Below are 20,641 nucleotides of genomic sequence, written 5' to 3' on the forward strand. Positions count from 1 at the left end.
GTGGCTTAGTGCATAAGGAATTAGGTCTGAAGTCCGGGGATCAAGGGTTCAAATTTGGCCTCATTCATTTCTTATCTGTGTGACTGTTGGCAAGTCACTTAACACTCATTGCCTAGCCCTTTCCTCTCTCTTCTGTCTTGGGACTGTCTTAGTATGGATTTTAAGATAGAAGGTAAAGGTTTAAGAAAAAAAGAAAAGAAATTGTCAAGGGTACTCAGTTTAATTACTATATGTAAAACTCAGTGTTAGCTACTGTTTATACGTATGTAGCTGTTGAAAACCACACAAATTCTATGAAACTCCATTAGATATGACTGACTAAAAAGTGCAGGAAGTTTGCCTTTTATAGTTTAACAAGATAGCTTCTCTGTGTACTGAATACTGGTATAAAAATGGTAAAAATTCTAAATGATGTCTGGATAAGAGAAAGGTTAACACTTGTGTGGCAGGCTAATTCCATTATTCAGATTTCTACTCTAGGCTCAGCAATGGTGTGATTTAACTCAATTCATGTCAGTTTATGTATTAATGAAGTTCTTAGGATGCAGGTAAATGGTGCTTAGATTTGGGTTAGGAAATTGTTGTTTAGTGATTCTGTCAGGTCTGACTTCATGAACTCATTTGGAATTTTCTTGGAGTGGTTTGCCATTTCCTTTTCCAGTTTAATTTACAGATGAGGAAACTGAGGCAAACTGGATTAAGTGACTTGCTCAGGATTGCACAGCTACTAAGTGTCTGAGGTCAGATTTGAATTTAGGAAGATGAGTTTTCCCGACTCCAGGCTCAGTAACCTATTTCCTGAATCACCTAGCTGCCCCTAGAAGGGTTAGGGAGACCAGAGTTCATCCTACCTCCAATACCTACTAGTTATATGAACATGGCCAATTACTTCATCTTTCTCAGACTCAGTTTCCTCTTCTGTAAAGTGAGAGGATGACCTCTGTATGAAGCCAGATTTTTAGTTCTTTATTTATGATTTATAAAGAGAGCTCTACAGTAATTTTTTTATAAAAAGATCATATTTTTGTGGAAACTTTGATTCCTTAATTTGATAGTTCTACAAAATGCTTCCATCATTAGAATTCTTTTGTGATTTCTGTAAATAGGTCAAATATAATCGATGCATAATTTGACTGACCAAAACCGTGAATTAGTTCAGCCACATGTTTATGTCTCTTCTTCCTAAAGCATCAGAGATGCAAAAACTCATTTTGAGAAAATGTTGAAGATAAGACTTATGATGATTACATTGTAACCCTGTTTTTTCTTGCTGAGAATGGAGGAAGGAACAAAGCATTTATTAAATGTTTACTATGTGCAAAGTACTATGCTAAATACTGGGGATAAAAATAGAAAAACAAAGGGGCAACTGGGTAGCTCAGTGGATTGAGAGCCAGGCCTAGAGATTGGAGGTCCTGGGTTCAGATATGATTTCATATACTTTCTCAGATACTTCCTACCTGTGTGACCCTGGGCAAGTCACTTAACCCCCATTGCCTAGCCCTTACCACTCTCCTGCCTTGGAATCAATAAATAGTATTGATTCTAAGGCAAAAGGTAAGGGTTTAAAAAATAGAAAACCAAAACAATTTCTGTTTTCAAGTGCTCATATTCTAAGGGGAGGGATAATACACAAAAGTAGGTAAGTCATATAGAAAATAGAGAAAAATTTAGACAAACATCAAAACTAAAAACAAGAGCTTTATGTGTAAGTTACAATTTCAAAGTAATATGCAGGTATTTAATATATAATAACGGAATGTTATTAACTTTAGTTATTATGGAACTTAATTTTAGCTACTTCTCAAATAAGGGGATAAGGTAAGTAAGATCCACAATAGCATACACACAACAAATATTTCTAGAAAAAAATTTAAAAGTCTAATTTTGGCTAGTTGGCATTTTCTTACATCAAATCTTTCAATAGGAATAAACGAGCAACATTTTCCTGAATTAAATTTTGTGATCCCTCCTTTCCCATCATCCAACATAATGGTAAAACAACCAAAATGGATATAACAGAAGAGAAGAGGAGAAAAAGTTAAGGATTTTGGCAATACAGGGATTGGGTACTTGGTTTAGAATAATTAAAAGGAATTCCCTAGTTTAATTCTGTGAAAGATAAAATGGAACCCAATTTCTTGTTATAGTTGACCTTGCAACACCTGGCAAACCCAATGAGAGATATTCTATACCTGATAGTTAATTTCTTTAGTTATCTTGTTTCTCAAGGACTTTTTTTTGGTATATTAAAGATATCTTCATAAATAAAAGGTAACTGATTACCCCCTCCCAATAAGACCAGATGGAAATAAAAGGATAAAGAGACTTTGGTATCCATCCAAAATAAACACTTCTACTAATTCCATTAAGTTGTTTATATAATTACCCTTTAGATTATATCCCATAATGTTAATATTGCACTAATTTTAAAAAGATGCATATATTGGTGTGGTATGTTCAGAAGAGTGAGGCTGTGTGTCTAGAAACAATTTGAATTGAGTTTATTCATGAATTCCATTAAACTAATGGTCAGTCCAGTGAAACAATGGATTGTTTTAACTAACTTAAAACATAAACAATGAGTTACTTGGCAGAAATGACAAAGTAATACAGTTTCGATTTCATGCACACATAGGGAGTTATCAATAAACATGTATAAATTGATTCTGTGTTGCCTATCTTTATAAAGTCTTCAAATGCTGAGATTTCTGGTTATCTTAATTTGAATGGTACCCTACATGGAGAGGCACATAATAAATTAATAGTAATGATGAAGATGAATTCGAAAATATAAAGAAGATAGCTGGTCCACAGTTGGTTCTGGTAATTAACAAAGTAATTATTTTTCTTGCACTGATACCCGTCTACTTGTGTAAGTTGTAGAGGAACTTTTGGAGCCACAAGTGTGATTATTTATCCTGGAGAAGAGGTACAGAATGCTTAATGATTCCTGATGGCAGACTGACTTGGAAGAGTAATCATCTTTCAGCTGCACATTTGGTGCAAAGCAACATTATTTCTTCTCCAATTTCTTTGCTTTCTGTTGCTAATGAAAAATATTCCCCCTAAAATATAAAATCCAATATCTTTTAAGGTGTCAGATGAAGAATGTTAGTCTATTTCCAGATGAATGTAGACAAGGCTTCCTGTCCAGCATGCAATATTCATTTTGAGACGGTTGTATTACAACTGGAAGATGACATGCACGTGTCTAACAAGCCTAAATTTAGGAAATCTTTTCAATCATCATTAAAACATAGGCTGACATGTAAATGTAATATCTATTAAAGATGAACTAGCGATAAACAAAAAATATCAATACACATTGGATTTTGTAAGGCAGCTTGTTGGCTTGGGATTAGAACACCAGATGTGGAATCAGGAAGGCCTGAATTTGTATCCTGACTTAGATGATAACGATTACCTAGCTGTGTGAGCCTAGATAAGTCAAGATCTCTCTTAATCTCAGTTTCCTCATCTAAATTAGTGGGAAAATAAAAGCACCTGCCCCACAGGGTTATTGTGAGGATAAAATGAGCTAATATATGGAAAAATACTTTGTAAACCATAAGACACTTATTTAAATGCTATTGCTATTGTTATCATCATTATTGCTGTTTTTATTATTATTTTCATGGTCCTTGGAAATCACATAACTTTTCTCAGCCTCAGTTTTTTCATGAAAATGGGGATAATATAACATCTATCTCACAAGGTTGGGTTAAGTATTGAATGAGATGGGTGAAGAACTTTGTTAAGAGCTATGTAAATGTTAGCTAATGTATGAAAAAGTGAGGCAAAAGACATTGGCTGTCTTGGTGCAATATTTAAATACTTAATGATATACCAAGCAAATGTATCACTGTAATACAATTGAATTTTTTGTAGCTAACCACTGTCCATCATCAAAAAATGTATTCCTTTGGGTAATTGTATCTTCAGGAAGAACAGCTAAGGAACATGCTCTCTGAATTGTTTTTCTATACCTAAAGGCTTATTTCCTCTACAATTAAGCCCCCCCTCCATATAGTGGTCATGACATATTGCCAGGTGTACTATAATTAATAAGGGACAACAACAAGTAAAAGTAGTCCTTTTCACTTAATCCGAGGACAAATAATGCAATGCAGGTGATGTCTTCTATGCACTTAGAACCAGAACAGCATTTGTTATTAGTTAAGTGGGAAATGGCATTGTTCTCAGTTATAATGCAGAAGCACTTAACTCTTACCAGTTTGGATTTAATGTGAACATCAGAGCAAATAAAAAAATAAGTGGTCTATGGATTGCTATCGCTTTAGTGCTCAGTTTCATAATTGGTAGAAAGCTTTCTCTGTTCACATTACAGACGATTTGATTTTGTGTTGAACTAACTTATACATTAAACATGTGACCGGGAAAAGAAAGATTTCCCATAAATAAGGTCATGGTTCACTCCAGGAAATTTGAAGCCTATTTAATTGTAATCATTGATAATCTAGTTTTCCAAAAGATTTCTACAGAAGGGTCAAGTTTTCCATGGCTGTGCACATAATCTATATACAATTAAATGTTCTTAAAAGTGCACAGATTTGTGCATTTTTATTTATCATAATTGCCTGAAGATTTACATTAGGAATGAACAATTAATATTTCTAAATGATAGAATCATCTGGGAGGAAAATGGAGTTGGGAGGTCTATGTGGAATCTTGCAATGGTTTGTGTAGTAACTTTGCTTTGCGTTCGAAAAGGACCAATGACATTAAAGGTGATGTCTTGATTTTTCTGTGAAGGCAGAGTTGCATAAAGTCATCAGCCTCACACTCTCTTCCAGAGTAATTGAAATCCAGAAAATTGAAATCTAGAGGCAAGATAAAAGTCAGGATGACTGGTGATGGTGAAGTATAGTGCAGTGAATGACCTTGGCATCTTCTATGTCTTACCTCGCTCTAAGCACTCTATGGTGCTTGCTTCCACTGGTTTAATGGCCATTGGAGCAAACTGTTTTCATACATCCATTCTACTGGAAGAAGTCTTTATATGCTTGGGGTAGATATTCCCTAACTCATTGGCAAGGCTATTTCTCATTGGTTAACCCTCAACTTGGTTTTAGTCTATCTGCCAAGATGATTTCCTGGGGTGTGGCCGCTGCTCATGCTATGACTTCCTGGAGCCACAGGTGAGAATTGGGTGCCTAGTGGCCAGCAAGAGTGGATGAGCAGCCCTGAAAATCGCTTTTGATTTAGGGTCCAGTTTCATAATTGATAGAAAGCTTTCTCTGTTCATGTTATAGGTGATTTGATTTTGTGCTGAACCAATTTACACATTAAACATGTAAATAGGAAAAATTATTTTTATACCTCACATCAGAGGTGCTAGTCCTTCTTGAATACACATATACCACAAACAACTGTATTAATTTTAGGGACACATTTTTGTCCCCTAGGCTAACAGAATAAAAAATAAATAATGTCAGTTGTAGGGCATCTCAGTGACCATCTAATCTGTTCTATATCTGGAAATGAACTTATTCTACTTACATAAACCACAAATAGAACCCAACCTTTGCCTATAGATCTCCAAAGCATGAGGCAGCACATTCCACTTTCAGACAGCTGTATTCATTAGGAAGTTTTTCCTAAAATTAAGCCTAAATTTGCTTCTTTGTAGTCCCACATTCTTCAGGAAGCTTTTCCTAGTCCTCTTTATCTCAGTGCCTTCCCTTAGACCATTTCCAATTTATTCTGCATATATCTTGTTTATACATAGTACTTTACCTGTCATGTTTCTCACTAGACTGAGTTCTTTGAGGAAAGGGACTATATTTTTGCCTTTCTTTGCATTCCCAGCATTTGGGACAGTCCTTGGGTTATAGTAGGTGCTTAATAAATGCTTGATGACTTGTTGACTACTGCACTTGTGCCCTCTGGGGAAAAAAGAACACATCTTCTAGGTGGTAGTCCAGATACTTGAAAGTAGTTTTCATCTTGTTCGTCTTCCCCAGTCTGTCTCTAGGCCTTCAAATATTTTGATATATGCACATAGTCAGGTAGCAAATAATTTATTTATTGTACAGGGTCACAAAAATACTAAGACAGATTAGAGCCCATACATCTTTGACATCAAGTCCAGTGCCCCAACTGCAAAAGGCATATTGCTGCTCTTGGTCTAGGATTCTTCCCATTATGTACCCATCCATTCTGTGCTTACTTAATACCCTGCCTAAACAAAGCATCTGAAGGAATATTGATCTTTTCCTTTGGTCCTATCCCTCTCTCTGTTCAACAAATCACATTAAGACTCTAACACGAAGGTGTCTTGTATTAGAATCAAACTGATAAAAGTAGAGGAGGAGAAAACACAAGGAAAAAGGAGACAGGAAGTATGGGTTAGAGTATCTTTCTAAAGGATACTAAAGCAGTTTCCTGCACCAAAGAAGTGACCCCAAATTAAGGTCTCTCCCAAAAAACAGCAATGTTGGCTTCTCTACTCCCTCTAACCTCTGGCCCAGACTACAGAATTTTACCTGAAAAACAGTGATGAGAAGGAAATCGTCTATTAACTGGCTTGATTGGTGGATGAATATTAAGGTAAACAGGCTTCAGCCGGTGCAACAAAATAATTTCATTCAGTTTTTTCTGCAGAATGAAATAGTCTTCCGATAACTTTGATATCTAAAAAGAAAGTCATTTTTTTAGGTTACACCAAAAAAGGGAACCAACATTCCATGTTCCTGGCAGTGGTTTGAAAAACTGCCCACTTCCAGCTTTCTCCCTGACAGTCATGTCTGTCTCTTGGCTTATTTTTAAACATTTTTTATTTTACGTATACTATGATGAATCAATAAAGTTATCACCACTCCAACTCCTGTTTTCCTTTTATGGCCATCTATATTCAATGTTATTTTTTTATCTCTTAGTCCGGTGCCTCTCAAGGGGTCTCTTTTTAGTAAAAGCTTATTTAATTGAACTGAATTGAATTCCTGTCTAAATATAAAAGTCTTTTCTCTGTTCCTATTTCTGTTGTCTTGTTGGTCCTATCCTTTGTCTGTGACATTGCTAACTACTATTTTCCCTCTTGGCACTTTTAACTTTACTGTTGAGCCATTCTCTTCTGAGTTTCTTTTCCCTGAGCCATCAGGTATATTTCTTCAGGCTTACTTTTGGTCCATCAGCTCTTCCCTTCCTCTACTTTGATTCATTCTATGAGCTTTTCCACTGTCTTCAGGTACCAGTGGCCTAAGAATGTCTCCCTAAATTTAAATTTCTGGTCCCAAATCCTCAATTTCTCCTTTGAGACTAGGGTTCCTAGTGGTTTCATACTCCTTATCTTTAGAAGAAGAAAATTCTGGGTTATTGAAAATGTTACTTAACTCCTCCCCCCCATAGTATTGTATTAGTTTCCCCAAATGGATGAAAAACTTTGATATCAAAATGAGTTCAAGAAAAAAAAAACTTGAATAATTTTATGGAGCTTTGTGAGAAAAGTCACAGATATTCATAATACCCCTTAAACTTCTAAGTATAGTCTCAGAGAGCTATGCATTCTGTTCTTTTTTCACTATATATATATATATATATATATATATATATATATATATATATATATATAATCTCAGGCAAGGACAAGATACTGGGATGTGGGATCATTCACTGCTCTAAGTCACTATGGAATATGCTATGCTCACTATCTTCATTGATTATGCATCATAAAAGTAAATCTAATTTCCCCTTTTTCTTTAGAATCATGATCCTTTTCCTTGGTCCCTCTTTTCCTCTGTTTCCTCCATGGAACCAAGACTTTCATATCTAGAGGTTCTATGTGTCAAAATCAAACTGGAAAAGGGAAAGGAGGAAAAAAAGGTAAGAAATAAGGAAGTCAAAGGGAAAACAGGTGATTCATTTGCCCAGGATCACCCAGCCAGGTAACAGCAGAGCTGAGGCTAAAACTTGGGTCTCCTATCTTATTTATTTATTTATTACTATGTTGCGCTGACTTACAAATGTGTATCTATTATATGCTTAGGAAAACTTCCTCACAAAATATTAGGATGATAATCCTTCCAGGTGATTTGCCACATCTTCAATGAATAGGTTTTCTCTAGAGTCCCTTCACTGTCTGATAGCAACTCAATTTGAACTCTGGCTACTATCCTTATTAAAATGTCATCTTAAATACTTTGAGGATATTATGAAATCAAATATTTGAGGCAATAAGGTCTTTTGGCTCTAAATCACAGTCTTGGGATTTTTCTTAGTTATGATGCAAGATTCCAATCAATAATTTCAAAACACGAAAGCAAACTCTATTATCAAATATCAGCATTTTATTTGTCATTATGAAAAAAAACCCCATCAATGCCATTACTGTATAAAAGTATCCTTATTGACCCTACGTATTTGTCAATTAGTTGGGTTACAAAGTGAATATGTATTTGAACATACTCATTTTCTTATTTCAGTACGTAGCTTCTTTCTTTTAAAGGACAAAGTAGTACAACCTTGGGCAAATCACTAAATCCCTATGAGACTCAATTTCCTCATCTTTAAAATGAATTCAAGAATACTTGTAGTACCTACTCCCCATTAGGTTGTTTTGTGAAAATGAAATGATAAAATATAAGTAATATAAGTAAATTGCTGTGTAAATCTTAATAATCTCTATAACTCGTGGATAACATCAGCATCAAAGACCTCCCCTAATATTGTTTTAAAAATATATATTTAATTTTATAGATAATATATTTTTACCAGAATATAAATGAACCTATCAACCTACCTGTTTTGAAAAAACAGCCAACTCAAAGGCTTCTTTCTCTGTGATTGTTTTTAAATCCTTCTCATCCCTTGCCTTGATATTAAAACTTCCTCCATGTTTTACTGAATAGGAATATGCATTGCTAGTGTGCCTTCCTATGTCTGGTTTTCCTGAGGCAAACTCTTGTTTTTTAATAGAAGAAGAGGGCTTTCCATCCCTTAACTGTTGTCTTCTTCTATAGCCCCGATATTTGCTCTGAATGAACACTGCGGCTTTATCTTCTTCCAAGTCTTGCTTCTTTTGCTCAATGTGTTTCTCTTTCTCTCTCATATAATCTTGTTTTAATTCTGTCTTCTTCCCTATGGGCATTATTATTTCATGCTCCAAATGGCTTTTCTCTTGGCCATGCTTTGAATTATTCTGGATAAAGGAAGATGATCTTCTTTCTTTCTTTTTACTGTCTTCACATGGATATCTTAAGCTGAGACTAGTTTCCAATGGTTTTTTAAATGAACTCTGGTGGGGGTCACAATCTCGGAATTGATGTCCCATATAGTTTGGTTTTTCTGATGGAGCTTTCTTTTCAGAATATACCATTTTTAGCTCCTCAAACTTCTTTTCTTCATGGTAGCCCTGAGAGTTCCTCTGAATCACAGTGGTGTCTTTATCAGATGTCTCTATCTTAGTTATAGCTTCCAGATCCTTTTGACCATTTTGTTCCAGGCTGCTTACTTCTGACTTAATGTCCTCTATTAGAGCTTCTTGCTGAAGTTCTTTCCCACCTATATGGCTTATTTGACATTCTCTGTAGTTATACTGAATGCCATTGATGGCCTCTTCTTTAGCCTTTAAACTAGATTCTCTCATGACTGATACATTTCCTTGATTATTGGGAGATTGATTGAATGCTTCATTAGGAGGAACCACATTTTCAGAGTATTCCTTTTCCACAATGAAGTCCCTGTATAAATTACATTATATCTGAGTATGCATATAAAATAATTACACTTCACAGGGTAATATCTAGGTACTAAGTAATAAGTATTTTATAAGCTGGAAGAGGGAAGATGATAGAAGGGAATAAGCATTTATTCAGTATCTATTATGTCTTAAGCATTGTATTAAGTTATATTAAAGAAATGATTTCATCTCATCATGTGAGAATGCTGCAAAGTAGGTGTTATAATCCTCTTTTTATAGATGAGGAAACTGAGGCAGACATCAGTTAAATGACTTGCTCAGGGTCACACAACTAGAAAGTGTCTGAGGCTGGACTTGAAATCAAGACTTCCTAACTCTACTGTATCACTAACTCAAAGTGCAAACCTAGGGAGTTACATTAATGAAATATTTTTTTCCAAAAGCCATTTCCAGATAGTTAAAGGAGGTGGTAGGAGTAGAAAGAATTCTGGGCTTGGGGTCAAAGGAGAGAATTAGATTCAGATTCCACCAACGTGCTTACTAATGGAGTGATCATATAGGCAGGTTCCCTGTTGGACCTCAGTTTCCTCATATGTATAATGGAGACAATAATAGTGGGTAGTACATACCTTTCAGAGCTGTTGTGAAGATTAAACAACATTATTTGTAAAATATTCTGTATAATTTAATGCCCTAATTCAAAATCAGTTTTAAGAAAAAGCAAAATAATAATTTGACAGTGACCAATCAACTGACAGGTATGTTGAAAAGTTAATCCCTTTTTTGAATGCTAGCACATATCAAGGTCTATCAATTCCAGTTCATTTCCTTCATTATAGATTTCCTTAGAAAGAGAAATACCTATAAAACAGATTTAACACCAAATATATCTAAATATGACCCCAAAGCCGACTGTATAAACCCTTCATCCCCACAAAGTTGCCCAGCTTTCCTGTCAATATACTTAGAGCCCTCTGCACTCAGAACATTTTAGAAAATGAAGGAACAATAATGTAACTCCCAGACTTCCCTCTTCCATATTTTCATTAAATAATCTTCATTGTCCTCACTTTCTTTATGTCAGTTTTCTTTCAGTGTGAAGAATATGTATTCACTTCTACCAGTGGTACTCACAAGTGAGACTTTGGAGGGACAACCATAAAAAGATTCAGTACCTAGAACAGCACCTTGCAAAATCTGAAGACTTGCTTGCCTTCATTGGCATAAGTCTGATGAGACAGAATGGCATAATAGAAGAACAGATCTGTGGTATCACTGGTGTAAGTACTCTCATTGTTGAATCCTAATGCAGATTGGCAGCTCAACTGCATCTTCTAGCTTTAGAGAGGATAAATAAATTGTCCTACAGTCACATAACCCTAGAATGTGTCAGAAGCAGGAATTGAATCCAAGTGCATCTGGTCCTTGACCCATTATGCCATGCTGCTTCACTTTCATTAAAGGTGGTCACATGGTAAATAGAGGAGAAAGATTCAAATCTAGGTCCTTTGATTCTAAGCCCATCATGCTTACATAATGCCATGCTGTCTCATCAGTCAGTAGTCCCAGAACTAGAAGGAACCAAGGAGCCCTTATAAATCCTACATATTGTACCAATAATTTGGATATTTCCAAAATAACTTGTAGTTGTATTTTCTAACACCAGAAAATGTCATCAGTGTAGCATTAAAATATCATAACAATCCAGGATGGTCCCATGAGACCATGGTGAGCAAGGCATTGTGGTACAGAGGACAGTGCACATGCTGGAGTCAGAGGAATTTGGTTCAAATTGTGCCTCTTGTACTTATTCCCTGTGTGACCATGGGAAAATCCTTTAAGTTCCTTAGCTTCCATTTTTTAGTTTGTAAGATGGGAGAGTGTGAGGATTGTGCTAGATGGTCTTTGAGGTTCTTTGATCTTTAGATCTCTTGACTTGGGATCCAAAAAAAGACAATATAAACAAATACTCACAAAGATAGACATGACTCCCAAAAGCAAACTGAAATTTAGTAACTTGGCAGGGGATAGAGAGATTGCAGGAGGCTAAAGAACAGATTTATAGTATCACTGGTGTTAAATACTTTCAATGATGAATCCCAATACAGACTGGCAACCCTCCTGCATCTTCTAACTTTAGAGAGGATAAATAAATTGTCCTACAGTTAAGTAACTTTAGTATGTGCCAGAAGCAGGAACTGAATCAAAGTGTATCTAGTCCCTGACCCACTTTGCCATGCTGTTTCACCTTCATTAATATTAGATGCAATGACATGAATCATATTTGTAGAAAAATTATTAATTTTTGCACATTAATGGATTTTTTCAAATCTAAATTCAAAGTTCTCCACTGAAAGCTTTCTCTGATGCTTCACTGTGTTACTGAGGTGACCCTGTTTTCTTAAATCAATGTGAACAAGTGTAGATCTAATGAATATATGAAGATTTAAAAAAAACTGCCCTTTAACAGCCTGTGCATCTATCCCCTAAGGATTATTTTAGCTAAGTTTGGAGAAGCTGATCACTTAAAGGCTGGTGATAATTTTTTTTCAGCCATCGTAGCTTGTGGAAGTTGTATACAAAGGTGTAGAGGGGTTAGGACTTTTACCTACACTGAGGCAATCTTGACTCCTTTTGCATATGTTAGGGAACACAGTGCTGGGAAAGGATTACTATACCTTTTCCTTTCAAAGCTGAACTTTCTTTCAAATTCCTGGTCACAAATCTGGAGAGTGGCTACTTCCTTTTCTGTCTTTTGAGCCATCTCTTTCCTTTGTTTCCTGACCAGATGCCCTCGTGCAACTAATGCAAATTAAAACACATATTTAATTTTAGTAATTATGTAACTAAAGAACACTGCTTAGAGAAACACAAACATTGACTGTGTTTTATTGGCTAAATGGTCACAAAATAAAACAGCAGCAGAAAAAATTGAAATTAAGGGCCCCAAGAAAGGCAGAAGAGTCTCCAGATGGTGGTGATAATCGAAAACCATCATTGAGACTTTCCAGGTGACAAGTTATGACATTTAGAGAATACTGGTATATACGTAGTTATAGAGAAGCTTGATTGCAAAGGCAAACATCCCATAATTCAAATACAAAAGTAGATCTAAAACAACATTGGTAGGCTAGGATGATCTGAGCAGGTTAAATCTATTAAAAAAAAGAAACAATACTTACTTGTCAGGTGTTTGTCAATAAATATTTGTAGTTAATCCTTGACATACTCAAATTATTTAAGAGAAAGATGACAATTAAAAAGTGCTCTCTTAGAACTTCTCTAAGCCTCTCAAATGCTTAGTAGGTATTCTTAATATTATGAACAATTATTTTTTTATTTAGGGTGAATATTATGGTTAAAGGACTCAGAATTTACCATTTGGCACCTGATGGTCAAAGGAAGTTAAACAGCAGTGAAGTAGAAATCTGAATTTCTTGACTATTAGCTTGACATTCTATGTAACAATATAAATTGTTAGTAAAAATGAAAATCAAGAAAAAAGCACCAATTGAATTGGGATATAAAGTAAATGCAATGACTACATGCTCTCTACAGTCAATAGAAAAAGGATAACCTTTAGAAAGGGGAGATTTAATTAACTTGTCAAAAATAATGGAATTATGGACAACCTTTGCAGAAACAGACAAAATCCACGTTATCTGTTGAGTTGAGAATATTGTAAAGCTCGAAGCAATATGATTAGTGAATTTCATCAATGATTCTGGCTTATGTGATAGGTAAATTACATTTCATTCAGACATTGCCAGGGCACATAGAATCAGAAATTGCAAAGAAGTAGAAATAAAAAAAAAGTGTCCTATATTTTAAACAGTACACCATAAGCCAAGTCAGTTTAGATTCAGAATCACTAATGCATGAGGATAAGGAAAATCTGTAATTAGATCAAACTATGTAAAAAAAGGTATGAATGAGATGTGGTTGATGTCAATATGATCTGATGTCAATTGTTAACCCATATCCAAGTCGATGGATTGTTTACTGCATAATCAAAGAGCTTTCATGTGTTTACCTGACTGTATCTTAGTAGCACTCTCTTTCCTTTTCTCCTGTAATTTTTTATACCTCTTTGAACCCAAGAATCCTCTGACACAGGCCTGTATCAATATGATCTTGTCAACTTTTTCCTTTCTCATTAAATTCAACTCTTCCACATGATAATATTTAAGGAATACCTTTAAAGAGTTAAGAAAAACAACACAGCAATTATGATGTCTGTAGCTAAAAGGGTCAAATTTTTATCCTATAACATGCCTATGTGAAGAGCTTTTTCAAGCAGCAGAAAGGATGCATGCATATTAATTGCATATTTTAACATTCATCAAGCTACCTACAAAAACTGCAACATTAGAGCTTCTAATATACTATTAAATGCTATTACTATAATTTTGGACTTGGAAAACAATAGGCTATGGGGCTTTTACAATTATTATGATCACAGAAAACCCTGTTTGGCACAATATAGACTAGGGGTCAACAAAATTCAGCCTGATGACCAGTTGGGCCCACCTTCTACACAGATCAAGAGCTAAGAATGATTTTTACAATCTTAAAACAAAGATTTGGCCCACTACTCTAGTTTGCTATTTCTGATATAGACCATTGATTAGAGTTTTAAGGATCATCTAATCCAGCCTGATCCCCTTGTACAAGATGGAACTGAACCCAAGTGAGGCAAAGTAATTTCTCCCATGTCACAGACATCATAAACAGCAAATGATGTCTGTAGCTAAAAGAGTCAAATATAGATTTGAACCCAGTACTTCTGACTCGCAATCTATTACTCTCTTTCCACTGTACCCATCTTCCAGGAGTCAGTCCTTTTGTTGATAATTAACAACTACTGGCTTTATAGAATGAACCAACAGTGTTGGAATCTCTAAAACATTTATTCTAAAGCCTTTCAATCTAAAATTAACTGAAGTTAATATATGAAAATGAGACCAAATGACTTTTCTCATAGCTTAATTTCCAAGTTGGAGACTTGGAAACATTCATTTTTCAGGTGAACAAAAAGGGGGATAGAGATAAGTCTACAGACTCATTAGAAAGTCATGGATGTATATTCTTTTTGGACATTGGCCTTACTTTAGCACACCTAGACTGGCATGTCAGAATAGGAAATACACAATGAAGCAAAGTAAATAGTTGTCTGAAGGACTAAATCTTCTTTATTCAAAGAACTTATAACCGTTTAGGAACAAGGTGGCATATTTTCCCCCACTGAAAGGTTAAACATTTATTAATAGCTCATTGCAAAGAAATTGTATTTCAGTAGCCAAAAAAGCAGCTTTTATAATTCAAACCTGACAACTGAGACATGAGACCCATTTAACCCTTATGACAGAATTTTTGCAGTTACTCAAGGTCATGTGTGAGTAGCAAGTACTAGAAGCTACTTTCATATGAGAATTCGAATGCGAGAGAATTTGCCTCTATGGGCAAGCAAATTAACACTATACCTTCTGATTAGATCAAGCTTTTAATTTCTATGTAACTCAAAAGTTGATATATTTAGTCTGTGCTGCTGCTGACAATTCATTTCAAATTCAATTTCCTTAAAAAGGTCATCATTTCATTTTCCCCACAGTATTAGAAATGTCCTTATGTTAAATACCTTTATCCATCTTAATGAGTTGGAAAAGGTGAAATGGAAAAATACAAATAGTTTGAAAATGCTACACAAATATCACGAGGGCTCAGCCTTTTTGATGAGTTAAAACTCCATTTGTAGTTAAGAAGACTTGCTTTCTGACCAGGAGGGTGAACCTTTTGGTTTTCTTCTTTGTATGCCTAGTACCTGGGACAGTGTCATGTATATAATAGGTACTTAATCAATTAATGTTGAATTAAACTGGCTATCTTTTTGTATTCGAAAGAAAAAAATGTTGTTAAAATGTGTGTCTCTGTCTGTCACATGATTGCTATGTGTTCTATTATATAGGTTCTTGGACTAGGATAAGAACTAAGTGGGGTGTTTGTCCTGAGATGATTTTCCATTCCATAAAAATGGCTTGGTATAAGCTAGCCCTCCCTTAAAATAGCTTTGTTCACACATGCTTAAAATGAAGCACTTTGAAAATATAAAATTCTCTAGGCAAAAACTATGACTGGATTTTGGGATATGAATTTGAAAAAGTGAAATAATTGATTTGAAGTATGATTTTCCATCTTACACCTTTCCCCCTTTGGTATGGACTTTCATGATATGGGGAACTTCCAATGTGGAAACTCCCTTCTTTGATATACACCAGCAATTTATTCACACTACAGAGGCATCAGTCAAGATTTGAATCCAGGTCTTCAATAGCAATTAATTCTTAGTGTTACAACAACTTTGGAGAGCTTCTTACTCAAAGGTGACAGTAACCATTTTTAGACCTAAGGGCTCTAAGTGCAATGGAGGCCAATTGGACCAATATGGTCACTTACGAATTTTTCCCAACTCATTTTTGGAACAATTACCACAAAGAAAGAAACCAGTCAACCTTTATGTAGGAACATTATTGTTATATTCATTATAGCATCTTTCTTTCTGCAAGGCTTTGAAAGAATATTTCCTTCTTGAAATTGCCTTCAGGGCTAGAATCTCAGAACAAGGGGCATTGTGAGGAACTTCTAATTTTTTGAGGTTGTGTGACACAAAAAAGCAGAGATACTATTAAAAAGAAAAAGCGCCCTTTAGTTGTCTTATTTTCAATTCCATGGCACTAGCCCTACAGTTATCAAAATGCAATTTCATAAACCTCAAATGAAGAGAAATCATACATCTCTATGTCTACACATATATTAAAACATTACTTTGGTTTTTCCAAGAGCCCAGTTATCAAGACCAGCATGTTCTAAGATGGCAGCACAGGTTTCAGGGCTTACTGGAGGTTCCTCACTTGATTTGAAGCACAGGATATAGTACCTAAAGCCAGAAACAGGTTTGGTTAGTACAGTAAAAAAGGGATTAAGTGTAGATTGCTCATTTGACTCCATTTCTAGGTAGACACTAGTCTACTGGGTATAGAGGGAAAGAGAGATGCCATGAAATCTCTGGCACTCCTTTCTCTTGCATCCCCAGAATTTGGCACAGTGCTTGGCTTAGAATAGGGAATTAATAAATGTATATTGGCTGATTGTTGCTTGTGGCAACCTTCAGGGAAAAAGGAGAATGGAGGTCTGAGGAAGAATCTCTTAGTTCTGTGTTCAACTTGGGGTTTTTCTAACTCAGATGAATCAACCCTAGTTGACGTAGAATCAAATTGGTTTTAAGGTGAGAATCCAAAGGATTTTTTTTACCTCAGAGCTCACTGGTAAGTATTTAACTGTGGGAACACAAAAATAACCCAGAGAACTCCCTCATTCTGTAAGAAAATATGGCAACTGGGCTTAGAGAGGGAGCAAAATGACCTTCTCTAGAAAGGAGAGGAATACATTTTCTTCCAGTTTTTCCCCACCTCATGAAGTACATGGAAAGTAATCTGAAGGAATGGATGAAAGTTTCCTTCTACTTTACTCTCCTATAACAGTAGGCCAATGGGACTTAGCTCCATTTCTTTAACGGAATTTTTCTCTAATGCCCCCTCCATTGAACTCTGTTTTGTGTAGGACTCTGTTTAAGAAATGGAGAAGGTAAAAGACTCAGAACTGAAAGGAACTACCAAGATCATCTAGTCCAACTACATTTTATAGTTAATTAAATAGTCCCAGAGTGGTTAAATGTAATGACAATGGCCACACAGCCTTTGCTCCCTCCATTGCTTATCTACCATTGCTTCCCTCTTGGAAGATTGAAAAGCTGGATTCACTGAGAACAAAATGTATGGAAAGAAGGATGAGAGAAACTCTCCACCAATTGACCATTTACATATATCTGCTTTCGCATACTCTCAGAAGCTGCAACCTACAGATTTACTAGGTCTTTTGTATTTTTCACATACTGGTTATATAATGGGGCAGCTAGGTAGCACAGTGGATAGAATGCTGAACCTGGAGTCCAAAAGATTCATCTTCCTGAGTTCAGATCTGGCCTTTGACTCTTAAAGGTTTAGGGACAAACCACTGAATCCCATTTGTTTCAGTTTCCTTATTTGTAAAATGAGCTGGAGAAGGAAATGGTAAATGACTCCAGTATCTTTGCCAAGAAAACCCTAAATTGGGTCATGAAGAGTCAAACACAACTGAAAACAGTTGAATGTCAATAACAAAAGCCATATAAAATATGTAAGAATTTAGGGTTGGATAACATCATGGAAACCAGAAGAGATTTTGGGTTTCTCCCCTGAAGGCTGTGCTAGAAGCTTCTTTATAAAACCTGTATGTAGCAATGCAATGATCAAAGGCAATTTGGAGGGACTTATGAGAAAGAATGCTATCTACAGTCAGAGGAAGAACTGTGGGAGCAGAAACACAGAAGAAAAACAATTGCTTGATCACGTGGCAATGGGAATATGATTGGAGATGTAGACTAAACGATCACCCTAGTGCAAATATCAATAATATAGAAATAGGTCTTGATCAATGACACATGTAAAATCCAGAGGAATTGTGTGTTGGGCTATGGGAGGGGGTTTGGAGGAGGGAAGGGAAAGAACATGAATCTTGCAACCATGGAAAAATATTCTGAATTAATTCAATAAAATAAATAAAACCTGCATGTAGTTCCCACAGGATAACGGAAACCACTTGGTTCATAGCTTATAACAGGCCATTTCTAAGCAAGATACTGACAATCTGCTTTCATTACAGTTTTACTCTGATATCTAATAATACTACCAAGAACTGAAATTAGTTGAAATATATCTTAAGATTTGCAGGGTGTTTCACCGCATCACCTCATTTGAGGATCACAATTACTCTATGGGATGGGTGTTATTATTAATCCCATTTAATAGATGGGAAAACTGAGGTTCAGGGAACTTAAGTTAATATGTTCTGAGGGCCATATAGCCAATGTCTGAGATAGATGTAAAAGTGAATTAAATGGAAGGGGGATGCTTAGGTTAGGGAAAATGGGATCTAGGAGTGCCCAGGCAATTATCCTCAATTATATGACAAGCTTTTAGTGGGGAGAGATTAATTGCCTTTTAATGGGCTTCAGTAGTTGAAAATTGAAAGGAAGTAGATTTGATCTGGCCAGATGAAAAGTCTTCCAAATGTAGGGGTCATCCCAAACAAAAATGAGTTTCAATTAGTTGGTAACATTCTCTAACACCTGAGTTGCTGAAAGGAAGTTGGAATGATGGAGGTCCCAAGTGAAGGATTCCTGGTCAGGGACAGTTTGGATCAGATGATGTTCCTTTAACCCTTAAATTCTGGGAGTGTATGAAATTGTTCTGATTGATATGTACTCATATGCAAAGTGAGTTCAGGAAATGTAGTTGCTATTTACAATGTGTTTCTTTGCGACAACCCAGAATAGTTCAACTGGAACACATTGACCAAAGGGTCTAACTAATTTATGCATTTCATTTAGAAACTCAGTCAAAGCCCAACACCACACATACTGGTATACTTGGGAGAGTACTTGGTCCTATTATCACCACCACAGGACTTGCAAAACATTTTATCTTAGATTCCTTGCCAATTTAGAGCAGAGCTTTAAAATAACAAAGCAAAACATTTAGTAATTGACTTAAAAAAATGGATGGCCTGAGGTTAGGTCACCTAAGCACTTATTTTCTCATCCTTCAAAGATTCCATTTGCCACCCAAGTTTTTCTCCATCTCCACAATAATTTAACATTTTCAAATTAATTTAAAATTCAATGGAGTTTCTGACCTTTCAAATGAGCGATCACCAACCCCAGTTTCCTAAAGAGAACTGTATTTTGTTTTCATATTAACAAAAGGAAAACTACTTTGAAAACCATATGATTAGCATGACTTTCAAAGATGTATACAATCCAGTTTAAGTCAACATTTCTAGTCTTACTTTTCTTGGCTGCCCTACACCAATCATTCACTTTAGCCCAACTAGGCAATTTGCTGTCTCTCAGATACATCTTATGCTTCTCTTCTTTAATGTCTTTTCCTATGCTTTTATCCATTCCCATATCTAGAATACATGCTCCCATCTCTGCAAATGCAAATGCTATCCACCATACTCCTGGACTCTATTGGTGACACCCAACTGGCTGAGTAATTCCCAGGACAGTAGATTGTAGAATTAATCTCAGATGACTCTAACAACCTCTGCTGACCCTCTGTTTAATTTTCAAAGACCTTTCTTTCTGTTCTGGTCCCAACCTAACCTCTTAGACTTTCTGTACATCATTCTCTCTCTCCTTTTCTCTGTGAAACAGCCAAAATGACCTCTCCATTCGTCATGGTTACCACTCTGTCTCACATCTTTGTCTTTGCATTGCCTGGCTCCATTCCTACAATGTATTTCCTCTTCACCTCTTCCTTAGAGAATCACCCACTTCCTTCAAGATGCAACTCTAGCATTACCTTCTGCATATTGTATTGGTCCCCTTAACTGTCAGTGCCCTTGTGCCAGTCATGTCAATTGAACCAAATTTTAAAGTAATTTTATTAGAATTTATCATTAATTTTTATATTCTGTGCAAATGTACTTTAAATACAAATAATTATAAAGAGATTCTAAATTTACTTTGACATGAACTTTTTACCATCTCTATTTTCTTTTCCTTATGGATAAAGTGATGCCCTGCACATCTCCATTCCTCCTTGATGCATCCTCAATTTCTAGTACTTCTAGTTTGATTACTTCATATTAATTAGTATTTATTCTGTATACACACACATGCAGACCCACACAGAGCCACATACAGATATTTAAACCCTTACTTTTTGTCTTGGAATTGACACTAAGAATTGATTCCAAGGCAGAAGAGCTGGAAAAGGGGGGCGGGGGGGGGGGGGTTAAGTGACTTGCCCAGAGTCACATAGCTAGGAAGTGTCTGAGGTCAGATTTTAACCCATGATTTCTTTTCTCTAGTCCTGGCAC

At 35.7% G+C, this 20,641-nt stretch overlaps 1 protein-coding gene across 1 annotated transcript in view; it reads right to left on the reverse strand.

Annotated features, from left to right (window-relative positions):
- MYO3A (myosin IIIA) overlaps positions 1–20,641 on the reverse strand; it is a 274,518-nt gene that overhangs the window by 26,118 nt on the left and 227,759 nt on the right. Inside the window, exons 27-31 of the mRNA XM_056800079.1 lie at positions 16,484–16,595; positions 13,695–13,857; positions 12,340–12,463; positions 8,762–9,701; positions 6,510–6,657 (exon numbers count right to left, since the gene is read on the reverse strand). Coding sequence (XP_056656057.1) covers positions 6,510–6,657; positions 8,762–9,701; positions 12,340–12,463; positions 13,695–13,857; positions 16,484–16,595 — 1,487 coding nt within the window. The remainder of the gene's footprint in view (positions 1–6,509; positions 6,658–8,761; positions 9,702–12,339; positions 12,464–13,694; positions 13,858–16,483; positions 16,596–20,641) is intronic.

Source organism: Monodelphis domestica, chromosome 5, assembly GCF_027887165.1.
Source record: "Monodelphis domestica isolate mMonDom1 chromosome 5, mMonDom1.pri, whole genome shotgun sequence".
Taxonomy (NCBI): Eukaryota; Metazoa; Chordata; class Mammalia; order Didelphimorphia; family Didelphidae; genus Monodelphis; species Monodelphis domestica.